The 13,192-nt window shown below is 43.2% G+C and overlaps 1 protein-coding gene across 2 annotated transcripts in view; it reads right to left on the minus strand.

Annotated features, from left to right (window-relative positions):
* EYA2 (EYA transcriptional coactivator and phosphatase 2) overlaps window positions 1-13,192 on the minus strand; it is an 86,586-nt gene that overhangs the window by 10,812 nt on the left and 62,582 nt on the right. For both annotated transcript variants that reach the window (XM_054274510.1, XM_054274509.1), the window contains exon 10: window positions 1,444-1,533. In XM_054274510.1, coding sequence (XP_054130485.1) covers window positions 1,444-1,533 — 90 coding nt within the window. The remainder of the gene's footprint in view (window positions 1-1,443; window positions 1,534-13,192) is intronic.

Here is a 13,192-nt window from a genome sequence, read left to right on the forward strand (position 1 = left end):
ATTGAAAAAGTTCAGCTAAAACCAAACCACCAGTGCCCAGAGCTGTTACTGAGTGACAAATGTGCACAATTTGATGAAGGCCAGACAATTTGCTGCTTCATTTAAAATTTTAGGGCAGTAAGTGAAAAAGGAGAAAACTTATTTTAAAACTTGCAAAAGTCTAAAAGGTAGAGGGGTTTTGTAGGGTCACAGTGCAGGACATGGAGCTTTGCTGCATCATTTATTGAGATCTGATGGGTGAAAGGTGATGGTTCTGTAGCAAATATTATCACTACTTAAATAATGCCCTGGGCTACCAAAGAGAAGCTCTATATTTTTTTATCCCGAAGAGAAAGATTTTACTTTGTACTTTCCGTGCCCCCATCACAAACTCCCTCTATGAAAAAAGTTGAAAGAGGAAAAATCTGTCAGTTCAGGTGCTTGTCTTTGAAAGGAAATAACAATTCCCAGCAAGTGACACCTCAGGGCTGCAGGAGCCAGGGGCAGGAAAGGCTGTGCCTGCCCTGACAGAGGGGACCACACTGCAACCCAGCACTGGAGGAACCACAAATTCCCACTCAACTCCTCTGGCAAAGAAAAAGTTCTCTCCTTTCATCTGGCACAGAAACAAATCCTTCCTTTTTCAAGTGAAGGGGAAAAAAAAAAAAATAAAACCACAGAAGTCTGCCCAGGGATGCCAGGATTTTCTTCTCCAAATGCCTCCAAGCAGGGTTTTGATTCCAGGTGCCCAGAGCTCCATCCCCACCTCATCACCCTGTGCTGATCCAGAGCTGAGTGCTCTGGATGCAAATTCCAGCACATTTCCACCCCTGCTGCTCCTCAGCATCCTGCCAGCATCCTTGCCTGCTTTTACCACACACTCTGAAGGATTTTTGCTATGTAGGAGGGATACTCAGGTCTATCCATGTCACCAGCACGAAAAATTCCTCCTCTTGTTCTGTTACATTGAAACTCCCATAATTTCATCCTGCACATTCCTGAGCCTGAGAAGAACCTCCTGCTCTGTCTCTGCAAAACCCTCCTCAAAACAGAGCAACATTTTCAAAATCTCTGCTTTGGCTCATAGCAAATTGCTGCCTGCCCCCATAGGATCTGTGCCAATTTAGCTGAATAAAATTATTAAATAGCAAATTTCAGGAGAAGCAGCAGCAATATCCTCATTATTACATTTAGCAATAACTTAATAAACCTGCAAATTATTAAATGTAATAAATTTGAGAATTTAGTAAGCCTGCAAAAAGCCATCATTGTTAATTGAATATTTAGAAAAAAAGAAAACCTGAACAGAATGGAAGTGTCAAAATGATGCTTCCAGTAAGCCAACTAAGATCCACTTCTCTGGGGTCAAAATAAAAAGTTTCTTGGCCAAAGCCCCCCAAGTTTGTAGACCACATACAAATGCTTACAAGAGAAAGATGTTAAATAAAATAAACAGACACATACCTCCAGGTCATTGAAGAACAGATGTGTATCTGCAAGGTTGAAGATCATTTCTTCCATCATGAGACCTATCCTCACAGAGGTTGTGGTGTCCTGTCAGGGGAAAATCAGGTTTTTTCATTCACTTTGATTTTCTTTTTTGGGGATAGGTGTGGGGGGTGGGAGATCTTAGACCAAACCCAGGATCTACAAATTCTATTTCTTAAGACACATTTATTAAAGTAATTTTACTTCCCAAGTGTATTTTAACATTAACATGATTTTCCCATCCTTTTGCTCCCCTAGATGAACAAATTCTGTTCTTTGAAGGATGTCTGTGACTCCCCCTGACCACTGACAGCCCAGACACTTCAGATGATACAAAGCTCCTTTAAACACCTGAAACTATGCAAGAATTGCTTCAATAGGTTAGACAAAAAATTGATTTCCAGTAGCATCATTAGTGACTGGTTTGGGGGGTATTACCCAGCAACACAACATGCAGAGGGTGATTCTTTCCTGACTTGTCCTTCAAACCAACAATCCCATTTCCATTGAAGCTGCCTACTTATTTACCAGCCTCAGCAGGGTTAAAACAGCCCCATCCTAAATAACACAGTAAAATCCTTGTCCAATATAACTATTGCTGCTCAGGGCAGCAGCCTTGCAGAGCCTCAATTGCAACCCCAATGGCAGCAACACCAAATTAACAGCATTGCTTAAAAAAAACCAAATAACATAAAATTTACAAAAAAAAAAAAAAAAGGAAAAGAAAAGAATACAAGACAGCACAAATTCAGGACAGGCTCATCTGTCACTGCAGCTGGTGTTGGGAATGGCAACGCCCCCAATGCCCCTGACTGTGTTCCCAAACACCTGTGGGTCTGATTCAGCCCCTCCCAGGATCCCAAACTGCCTCCTGGAAGGGAAGGACAAGGTGCAGAAGCTCTGAAATATCTCCTGCACCTTCATAAGGACATGTGAACTTTCTCACACTCAGTGACAAAACCTTCAGTGAATTCCCCTGGAGAGGGATGGTGCTACCTGCAGCTCTACTCAAGTGGGTTTGGTTAATGCATCCTAGAAAATGAATGTTTTTCCCAGCTGAGGCAGCACTGAGCCTGTGGAAGGGCGGTCACTCCACTGCCCTACCAAGCCAGCCAACCACCCCTCCTGCCCCCAGACAACCAGCCTTGCTCCTAAATCCACAGCAAGAGCACAGGAACACACTGATGCAAACAGTTACCAGCAGTGTGTTTTCTCATTTATCAAACAGCTCAAAAACAGAAGCAAAAATAATCTGTATTTAATTTGATAAACAGTCGCAGCACAAAAGCACTGTGCCTGTTCAAACTGAACAGCAGCAGACAACTTGGAAAAAGCCCACATTCCCACCACAGAATTTTCTTTTTGCTGTTAATTCATCTTCAGTAGGTCAGGCATCTCATTTTGGTGTGTAAATCTGCCTTGCTTTAGCATGGTGTGTGACTTCAGCACACAGAGGAAACCCACCCAGTCAAACAGAGCCTCTGCTCCAATTCTCTGCAGGTTTCTGTGGCTCCTGCTGTTGCATGACAGCACAGCAATGAGGAGCTCTAACAGGGAGCACAGTGCAGGGAGGGTGAGCACATTTCCATCAACCTTTGTGGCAGACACTGCTCACATGGGTGGTGCACTACACACCAAGCCAATTACTGCACATTCCTGGTGAAGTTCTCTTTAATTAGAGCAGAATGGCTGTGGCTGCAGCCATGTGTGACTCACCAGCCCTATGCCCATTACAGAGAACTCTGTCACTCACATTTAAACATTCTTGTTGCTGCCCCACAAACAAGGGCACAAAGTAAAAACTCCAAAAGGCCTGCCTTGAACATGTCTCTCATTTTCAGCCCCAAACCTGCTCCCCTGATGAGGCACAGGGACACAGACATAATCAGGGCATTTCACTGTGGCCCCACAGGAGCAGCACTGAATCAAATTTTACTGCCCAGGTGTAGTTACACGGGGGAACTGTTTTGAAGAAAATATGCTGCTAGGAAGAAATTATTTTGTAAAATGGTTTTTAATGAAGCAATTTATTTTTATACATTTCAAGGATCATTAGCTTTTAAAACTCTTTCAGGAAATCTCATTGGTTGCTATCTGTCATTTATCCTCTAAGTTTCATTTTGGCTTTATTGGTATTAATCACTAATGGGGAGTAGGAAACATTTCCACAGTGTATGAAGTTACCTTCTCTTTAACTAAACAATATGGAAACCAAACTGTAGATGAGAGAGGGGGGTGGGGGGAAAAAAGCTTTCTCTTGAGATACAGAACATGATGGAATGAAAAAACAGAAAAATGCACTTTACCACCCAGAGGGGAAGTCATTTGGGGAAATGATTTGGCACCACTGCCTCCACAGTGTGGACATTTCCCCCTCAGAAAGGCACAATTCCAAGTCCTAAAGAGGCTGATAAGGTTGTAAGGCCAAGCAGCACTCCCAGAGTGACAGAGGTGTCCAGAGGCACCAGACCAGGGCTCCTCCTGCAGTTATTCATGTGCAGTGCTGTGGCATCCAGAAGCACCAGACCCAGACTGAGGTTGTGCCCACCCTGAGGAAAGACACAGCTCCTACAGCTGTCAGTTCAAGGAGGAATAAACCGGAAAATCAGGCTGCACCAATATGAGATTGGCATATCCAAATCCTCTGTACAGTGTGTAAATAATCAGAAAGAGGATTATGGAATTTGTGTGAAGATGCTGATGGAGGAGTGCTCTTCCTGGGCACAGAAACCCAGTGCCACCAAAGGACATCTCTGTGCTGCCAGTGGTGCCCTGGTGGACTGTGAGAGCCTGTGTAGGAGCAGTGTGGGTTCAGCAGAGCAATGGGAAGTTCCCAGGGATCCCTGCTAACATCCTGCTGTAGGAAAAGTGTGCCCAGGAGCCCTGGGACTGAGTTCCTCACTAACACCTCCAGCCAAGGCCTCCTGATGCATGGGAAGCCCAAGGACCACAGACAGCTTGAAATCAAACCTCCTCCAGGAACCACTTTTTGCAGTGAAAACAGATTAATCTAAAAACTCAGCCCTCAGTGCTTGTTCAGTAACTCTAGAAGAGCGAGGTCCTCCCTGTGCTAATCTCAGAGTCATGCTCTCACAAACAAGGACAATGAGAGGCAGGGGTGCAAAACAGGCAATAAACTCCTTCTGTAAATAAAACTTACGGCAGCACTGAGTATCCCCACATGCCTCATCTCTGCCATGCTCCATTGGTGGAGTTTCCTTTGGGGTCAAAATGTAACAGCCCCACAAATTACTTTTAGTGCAAAGCCCCGGTGCTCAGACCCAGAATTCCGGATCCTCCCATGCACAAACCTGGGGGAGACAAGCATCAGGAGGGAAGGGATCATTCTGGATTATTCATTCCTTCTCAACACACCCTCCACTCCCACTTCCAAAGACCAGAGTCACAGTTTCAGAGCTGCCCATTTCTCCTCAGGGCACACCTTGAGAGAACCCAGAGGTAGAAAAGCCCCCAGTCCCTACTGCTGCTTCATAAACAACAAGGGATCAAAACATAGCAAGAGCAAGTCCTTTTTCAACATTTTGCTCAGAAATGTTTTCTCTAAAGAGCATCCTTGGACATGTCCCTGCTGTTTCTGATGGGCTGCTGCCACTGCTGGCAATGGCCACCCCTTGTAAGTGAGATAATTTCCACTCCCAGTGAGGCACTGCCAGCCCCAGCTCCACATCCACTTGCTTTGGGGAACTTTGCTGCCTGTTCAGCACATATCCCTGCTCGAGGAAAACATGGGCAGCAGCAGCCTGTGTGTTGTAAAGGAAGACTAAAACACCCATTCAGCAAGGAGCACATTTTCTTTCATATCCCAGTGGCACAAGCTCACACATTTGTTGCCGGTGTTGCTCTTAGTTTGGCCACTTGAATGCACTGTTTCTAACCCTTGAAGTAGTTCTCTACATTTGAAATTAATTATGTTTTAAAAATTACAATTTGAGTATAGTTATGTCCTCTGAGCTACTAATACCTCACTTAAAATTTATTTCTGTTTCAGTTTTCATTTTTAACCTTTGTTTCAAGTAATAATATGACAGAAGATTGCTAAAAGGACCTTGCTGAACAGCCTTCAGTTTGTCTTGAAGACAATTTCCATTGGAAATTGGAAAACTGGAGGTGAGCAAGGAAATATTTCCCTATGACAAGCAATGGGAAGGCAGATCTGCTCACACCACAGGAAACTCCCACTACTCTGTATTTATCAGAGCAAAGGGAATGCAGAATGGGCATGCACACCCAAATCAGCTTTAAGTGCTGCCAGGATGTTGCAGCGTGCACTGTGCTGGAGCCCTCACTGGCAGGGGTGCTGGCTCTACTTCCACAGCAGCCCTGGGGCATTGAGTTATACAAAACTGCACCCCCAGCATCCTCCCAAAGGCTGTGCATTAAAATCACCCTTGGACATTGAGTTACACACAAACTGCACCCCCAGCACCTTCCTAAAGGACTCTGCATTAAAACCACCTTTAAATTACACAAACTGCACCCCCAGAACCTTCCCAAAGGGCTCTGCATTAAAACCACTCTGGGGCATTGAATTACACAAACTGCACCCCCAGGACCCTCCAAAAGGCTCTGCATTAAAATGACCCTTGAATTACACAAACTGCACCCCCAGCACTCTCCCAAAGGGCTCTGAATTAAAACCACCTTCCCCCAGATCTCCTGGAACACTGATTTTTCACGCACTGCTTCTCCCTGCCCTAGAGCATGCCCTAAAAGCCCTGTATTTGTTAGCACCTGCAGCTGGTCCAGGCTGCATGCCCACAGGCAGCTCTCCCCTCCTGCACACCGTGGCTCTGGAGGGAAGCAGAAAGCAGGTTTATCTCTGGCAATCTCTCAGTGCAGGTCTCTCCAGCCCTGGCTCCACAGCCCTCTCCCGGCTCTGCCTTGCAGGTTCCCTGTTCAGACTTGCAGGCATTAGCACAGGGGCAGAGCTGGCTCCTCTGACACTGATAACAAATCTGCTTCTTGTCTGACTCTGCTCTCCTCGGCAACGTGACAATTACCTCGACATTGGGATTGTCAGCACAAAGTCATCCTGAGCCTGGATCCTGCGTTCAGACACCATCACCTCCCTTAAAAACCCCACCAAAATAAAGCCCCGGTATTTAAAACTAATCAGTCCTTTTAAATCCCTGCCAAATACCTATTTATGCCGTGAGCAAATAATTACTTTTCTACAAGGAAGAAAGTATTAATTAAGAGTGTTCAGCAGACTCCTATTCTATGGGGTTTATCTGCCACAGGTGTCAGCCAGAGGTGAGAGACGGATTAGGATACAATCAAGGGCCTTCCAAGTTAAATCTCCGCCTTGTGGTTATCTGTTAATAACAAAGTTGTCACCAAAAGAAAGAATTTAATAGTTTTAATTGAGTTTAATTACTTGGAAACGCCTGGAAAATGGACCAGCTTGGTTGGTAGCATAAAAAAAATAATAATAAAAAAAATTCAAATATAGAAATACCAGGGCCACATGTTTGAACAAAAAAAGTCTGTGAGAATAATCATCCTTTCGTTGTAACATTTTATACCTTGATCAAAATTTGAGACATGAACAAGACTTTCCCAGAATAATAGGAAATTAAGCATGTGCCTGAGTTCTAGTTCAAGTAAATTCATGTCTTTTTCAGGAAAAAAACCACATTTCACTCTTTTACTAACTACACCTAAGTAGCTCAGCTTGCAATTTTATCTCTTTAATAACACAGGCTACACAGGCTACAGCAGACTGAGCCTCTCAGAGCTTTCCCAGTGAGAGTATTTGTGAGAAAAGTTGTTTAAAGTAAGGAAAGTAGTTGAGGACCCAAAAGCCATTTTCAGAAGTGATTTACTTAAGGGACTACACCTCAGGATTTTTTGGAAAGGACCATCCATTTTCAAACAGAACCTCTCAGTTTTTCAGGGTCCAAACTTTTCCCCACCAAAATAAAGACATTGTTTATGAAAGCATTGATACATCCAGGTTTATTGGACAACTTACTGAATTTAAATGATTAGTGTCATAAGACAGCACAGTGTGACCTTGTTGGAAGGCCATGATGGAGAGCAAATATAACTGAATCCCTTTTCTTCAGATACCTTTTCATATTCACCCTTCCTGTGATTTTAGGGGCACTTCTAAATGTTCTTACTGTCTACTGAACAACTCCTTTTACTGTCATGTCTCTTCACATATGGTTGGAAATTATTCCAATAACCAAATGGGCACACAGGCCACTAAATCTCACATTTAGGGTCACACAGAGGGTGAAAAGTCTCTCCTCCCTGTGGAAAGGAATTGTGCTTGGGGACAGGCAGTGAGGACCACACTCATTTATCCATGGTCTGAACCCATCAAGCCTGAAGTGGATTCCAGTCCTGTGGGAATATGTTCTTAAATACAGGCTAAAAGCTGGGCCATGAGGCTTGAGGATAAATGGGAATTATTTTTATTTAGTAATACAAAAGGTTCATGACCAAAAAGCTACAAATAATTTCTTTTTACTGTACATGGCATGCATTTCAGAAAAGGGAGTGGAATTTAAACCAAATTAATCTTCATTTCCTTCCCCTCAGCACAGGAAAGTCACTGTATTTCTGTATGAAAGCCCTTGATTGCCCTGTGAAAAACACAAAACTTCTGGAAAGCTTGGTGGAAACACACCATGGAGTGTAACCCAAATGACATATTCTGCACATGCAGCTTCCTAAAAAAAGTCATGTCCCCTTGGTTTTTCAAACTTTTCCCCCTTAAAACTTCAGTCCCAATTCAACCAAAGCAGGTTCCCTTTCCCCGAGCTTGCTTAATAACCCAGCATTGTTTCTGCTATTTATTTTATGTCCTTTAAAAAATAATCCTTTAACAGCCCCAAATGCCACGTGTGCAGCTTGCCCAGAGCCCCTCCTGCTGCCCTAAGCTCCAGGACAAGGGGTTCCATCCCCAGGAGCTCAGAGCATCTCTGTGCCCACCTCCAGCCTGCTGGGATCTGCTTCTGCTGCTCCTCATCCCGATGACAAATGCAGATGTCTGCTCCCGAAATACACGTTTGAAACAATCAAATGGCTGGAGTTATTTACTCCCTCCTCTCCAATAATGAGCTAAATAATTGATATAGCAGCATGTCTAAAGTAACAGACTTTTTTATTACCTGCAGTGATTGAATGGTTCTTTAATTTAACTTAAAAAGGCATTAAACACAAGGTTTAGCCTCCAGTGGGTAAAAAAATCTCCGACTTCCTCAGAAAATCCTTTCCAAATTGTATTCATCTTGACTTAATCCATGATCTACTGAGTGAATTAGGCTCTATTTGTTTTGAAAATCTATTTTATGGAGTTCCAAGGGCTGTGTTTTCCTTAGGAAGGGCTTACTCTGCCTTTCTGCCCAGGATGCCTGCTAGCAGCCCTCAGCAGAGGCCTCTGCAGGTTCTCAACGTCCCAAGGTGCCCCACACATATGACTAACAAAATGTAAATAAACACAGCTGAGCCAGGAAGAAATTGGAAGGTTTTCTCATTAAAGAAATAAAATAAACAGATGTCCTTAAGCACTTTGGCTCATGTTTGTCAAAGGAATGGAAAACTCTCAGATGTTTGAGCAGCAGTCATGATATAAGGCCACATCTCAAGCGAGAGGAGGGGAAAAAAGCAATGCCCTGGCACTCAGAATTAACTAATAGTTCTCAGGGGAGGCCCCTTTTGATTTGAACCTTAGCAACTTCTACAAATAGTTTTTAACAGCCGAGCAATAAAATGGGGTTTTATTCCTTCTCAGTTTGTAAAGTAGTAAAGGACAGGCTGGGCCATTAGGAGCATGAATCACCAGCAGATTTGATTAAATCCCCATGGTGTTTCAATCAGGTCCTGCCTTTAGGGTCCTGGGAGAGAACAAAGCAGGGAAAAGCACAAGCTACTTGAAACAGTGAAGCCAGGGAAGCGGGAAAAAAAAAAAGAAATTAAAAAATCAAACCTAGGGTTTTACAAGGATCTCGAGTAGAGCCAAGGAGGAACTTTTCAATGACTTTTTTTTTAAATTGGAAATTATAATTCATTCAAAGGAAAGCTTTTCATAAGAACATGTAACAGCCAGTGAAACTTTTGAGGAATAAGGTTTCTTAGATCCACAACATCATTTCTGGTGAGAACAAGATAGTCCAGTTCACAGCCAGCATACAGCAGCTATAACACTTGTTCCAATGATAGAAAATCATATTTATGTCCTGTCCTCAACTGGGCCAAGCAGAAACTTTTGCTACTCTCTCCAAAAGGTCCTGCTATGATTGGTGGAGCCTCTCCTGGGTGACTGCAAGTCTCTCATCAGAGAGCCAAGCCCATGTTTGCACAGGCTGGAAAGCTGAGGGCATCTCCTGTCTGCTCACGGCTTGAGTAAACCTCATGCTGCCACTTCTGAAACACAAAAGCACTAAAAAAACGTGTCTGTCACAGAAAACCTGCTTCAAACAAGCACCTCTGGGGCTCTCTGCAAGCCCTCACTGAGTGCAGAGGCTGCTCCACATAAAGCAACCACACAGGGCAGAGTCACACAGCGGAGCCACATCGCTTCCACTGAAGCTTAACCCACACCCAGAGCTTTGCATGATTTTAAACCAGCACATAATGTGCTTTATACATTTGCAGTGTGTTTATTTCTTAGTTTGAGCTAATTCCAAATGCTGAACAATCTCAGAAATTACATGGCTCTTGCATGGAATTGTCTAGATCTGAACTCCCAGGTATCAGCAGCACTGTCAAAGTGCTGATAAAGATCCAACACAATTCAAGAACTTAGACTGTCTTATGTGTTCAAATCTCTAAGCCCAGATTAAAATAAAATCCTTGTCATTTGATTAAAGGATTTTGGAGTATCTTGCATATAAAAATTAATTTTAACTCCAGTTTTTACTTTAATCACAAGTCAATTGGACACTTCAATCCCAAGAAGTGGGGATGCAACACAGAACAAGAATACACATTCTTGTAACAATACAAAATACTAAGAAAAGGTACCGGCTTCACAGAGTTCCCTCAAATTAGGGAAAACAACACTCCCACTGCTCCCTTTTTTTCTTGATACCAGTTCTTCGAAAAGCATGAGAATGAAACCACAGTATAACACTTGAACAAAAACTTCTGCATCTCTTTCAGTCTGAGAAATTTTAAGGCTTAGACAACACAGGTTATGGAACAATCTTGCAAATATCCCAGCTGGGGAAAGAGGAATAGAGTCATGATTATTTTTGGCACAGGACTGCAAGCAGTCTCCTCATATTGTTTCTGAATTACTACCACCAAAAGAGTCTTTCTATGTCAAACAAGCCCCCTGACTTTTACCCAGCTCCTGTGAAAGCCCAGCAGCACTGTTATGGATTTTGAGCCATTTCCCCCCACTATATTCAATGCCAATGATCTGGGGACAAACTTTTGCTGACCTGGCCAAGCCTGCAGCCCTGTGGAGCAGGAGCTCCATCACACACACCAAAGGGTTTAAAAGGCTCCATGGACACACAAAAAGCCACAGGGGTCTCCATCTGCTGAGGTCTGTGGGCACATGGTAAATATTCTGCACCCATTCAGTGATCAGAAAGCTGCAGAACAGGTTTTATAAACCCTCCTGCACATAATACCCAGGGTTACCTGCCTCTGCAACTTTTGGGGAGTTGCCTTTTCTTGTCACCCTATGGCAAAGAAATTAAGACCCAATTTCTGATGACTCTGCAATCCATGGGCTACAGCAAAGGGTTTGGGGAGAGAGGACAAAAAGGAGCAGCCTAGGCTGGGCTATTCATTCATGCTTCAACTTACAGTACATTTTGGGTTTTAACTGCTATTGGTGCTGTGGGCAAAGTATTTTCTAAACACCTGAGAGTAATTTCAGTGCCCTGAGGAGGGCATATGTATGTTGAGAGCCACAGAGAAAACAAAGAGAATTTTCCCATGAAGTCAGGTCAGAAAATATGCATTGAAGCATTAACCATTAATAACATGACTTTTTGTGAGTTCTTTCCCCTCCTTCTTCCTTTTGTTTTTTTTCCTCATTTTGGACAGCTGCCTGTTGCTGCCATCACCAATGAAGGGACAACAGACACAACCATTTGTGATTAAGTAGCTAAAGAACACAGGAATTTAGACCCAAATCTCTGAAGCTGTGGTTGGTGTTCCTGCTCCCATCTTTCAAGAAAAATCATCTCAGAAAGAGATGTTATTCTTCAGCTTGAACTACTTTACAGACTAATTCTTTGAGCACCTGCAGCTCCACCAATGCAACAGTCAGGATAATAGTGGGAGATAAATGCTGGCCAGAGGATGGTCAGGATCACATAAACTCACACCTTTTCTGAAGAAAGACAGAGTGAACCAAGATCTCCATGTAAGAGATTTAATTATAAGCACATGCATGTCTAATTACAGGCATGTGAATTCTTTTATAGAGAATTTTGGTTTTGATAGTTAATTTACTTGGTGATTAACACTTCCTACACTACTGAAGTAAGAGATTCTGAAACTCTTAACCTCTGGCTGCTTCACTTGTACTTGATGGTTTTGAACTGTGCTACTATTTAACAGTTCCCAGGACAGCCTGTCTGAGTGTGCTGTATTTCCCTCTTGGTTCAAGGTCTGTTCCAAAGCCCACCAAAGCCTCTGGTTGTCTTTGGATCAAGCCACCACCCTATAATAGTTTTATAAGTATTATAAACCATTTCCCTTGCAGGAGTGTCCTGAGGAATTTAATACTGATGAAACAAATGAAGAACTGCAAAGCAAAGAGTCCTTCTAGAGAAGTTTCTCAAGGAACCTGTCACAACTCAATAGAGAAGGAACCTGTCATAACTCAATAGAGAAGGTGATTGATTCTTCCAAAATAATTCTCTAAATATACAATTCTCTAAATTAGAATAAAGGAAACAGCCAACAGAAGCCCCCACACAGCAGATTCCAACTCTACACCCCTAAATGTGCAGGTGAAGGCATCTGCTTCAGAGGTGCTGTGCTTCAGACAAAGCCAGCCCATTAAGGGAATTCTCCCCATGAGTTCAGCAGCCCCTGCCCAAGGCTGAGCTCGAGCACAGAGCAGATCTGCACACCCTGAGTTTGTTTCCTGATCCTGCCTAATTCCTTCTGGTGTTTGTAGGCAGTAGGTCTGAGCCTGCACGTGCACACCTCGTTCATTATGTTCTCTGGGAAAAGTCACCACTTCAATTACCTTGTACAACATGGCCCTGGGTAAATCCCTGCCTGGAAACACGTGCTTGGTTTTCAGAGGGTGCTGCTAGAAGTGTTAGCAGCATTCCAAGTGCTGCAGTAGACTTCCACACCACAAACACCATTTTATATCCTTTACAACTGTGCACATCTAACAGTGAACAATAAATCTATCTTACTAATTACACCTTCAGCTTGTTATAACCATCATAAAAAAGTACAGCTGGTAAAGCCATGAAATAATGTCAAATCATATTTCTGCTTTCTGGAGAGAAGCTGGGTTATTTTCCAGTCTCCTGATGAAGCTGAGTGCTCAAAGCCATGTGTGGAAACAGCTGCCAACTATGTCATCCACCTTTAATTAGGTAATGATATTGTCTTTTTTCCTACCCATTTAAAAGTGCTTGACATTCTGTAATTCAAAGTGACTTAGGTGTTTATCATAAAAAGCTGCCTTAGGAAGAAACTGAAGCACATGGTACTAAATCTGAACCAGTGTTTTCTCCTTAGCAGCCAAGTTCAGGCTGCTCAGCCA

The sequence above is a fragment of the Melozone crissalis genome, unplaced genomic scaffold (genome assembly GCF_028551555.1).
Source record: "Melozone crissalis strain CALT ecotype California unplaced genomic scaffold, PUWL_Pcris_2 ptg000017l_1, whole genome shotgun sequence".
NCBI lineage: Eukaryota > Metazoa > Chordata > Aves > Passeriformes > Passerellidae > Melozone > Melozone crissalis.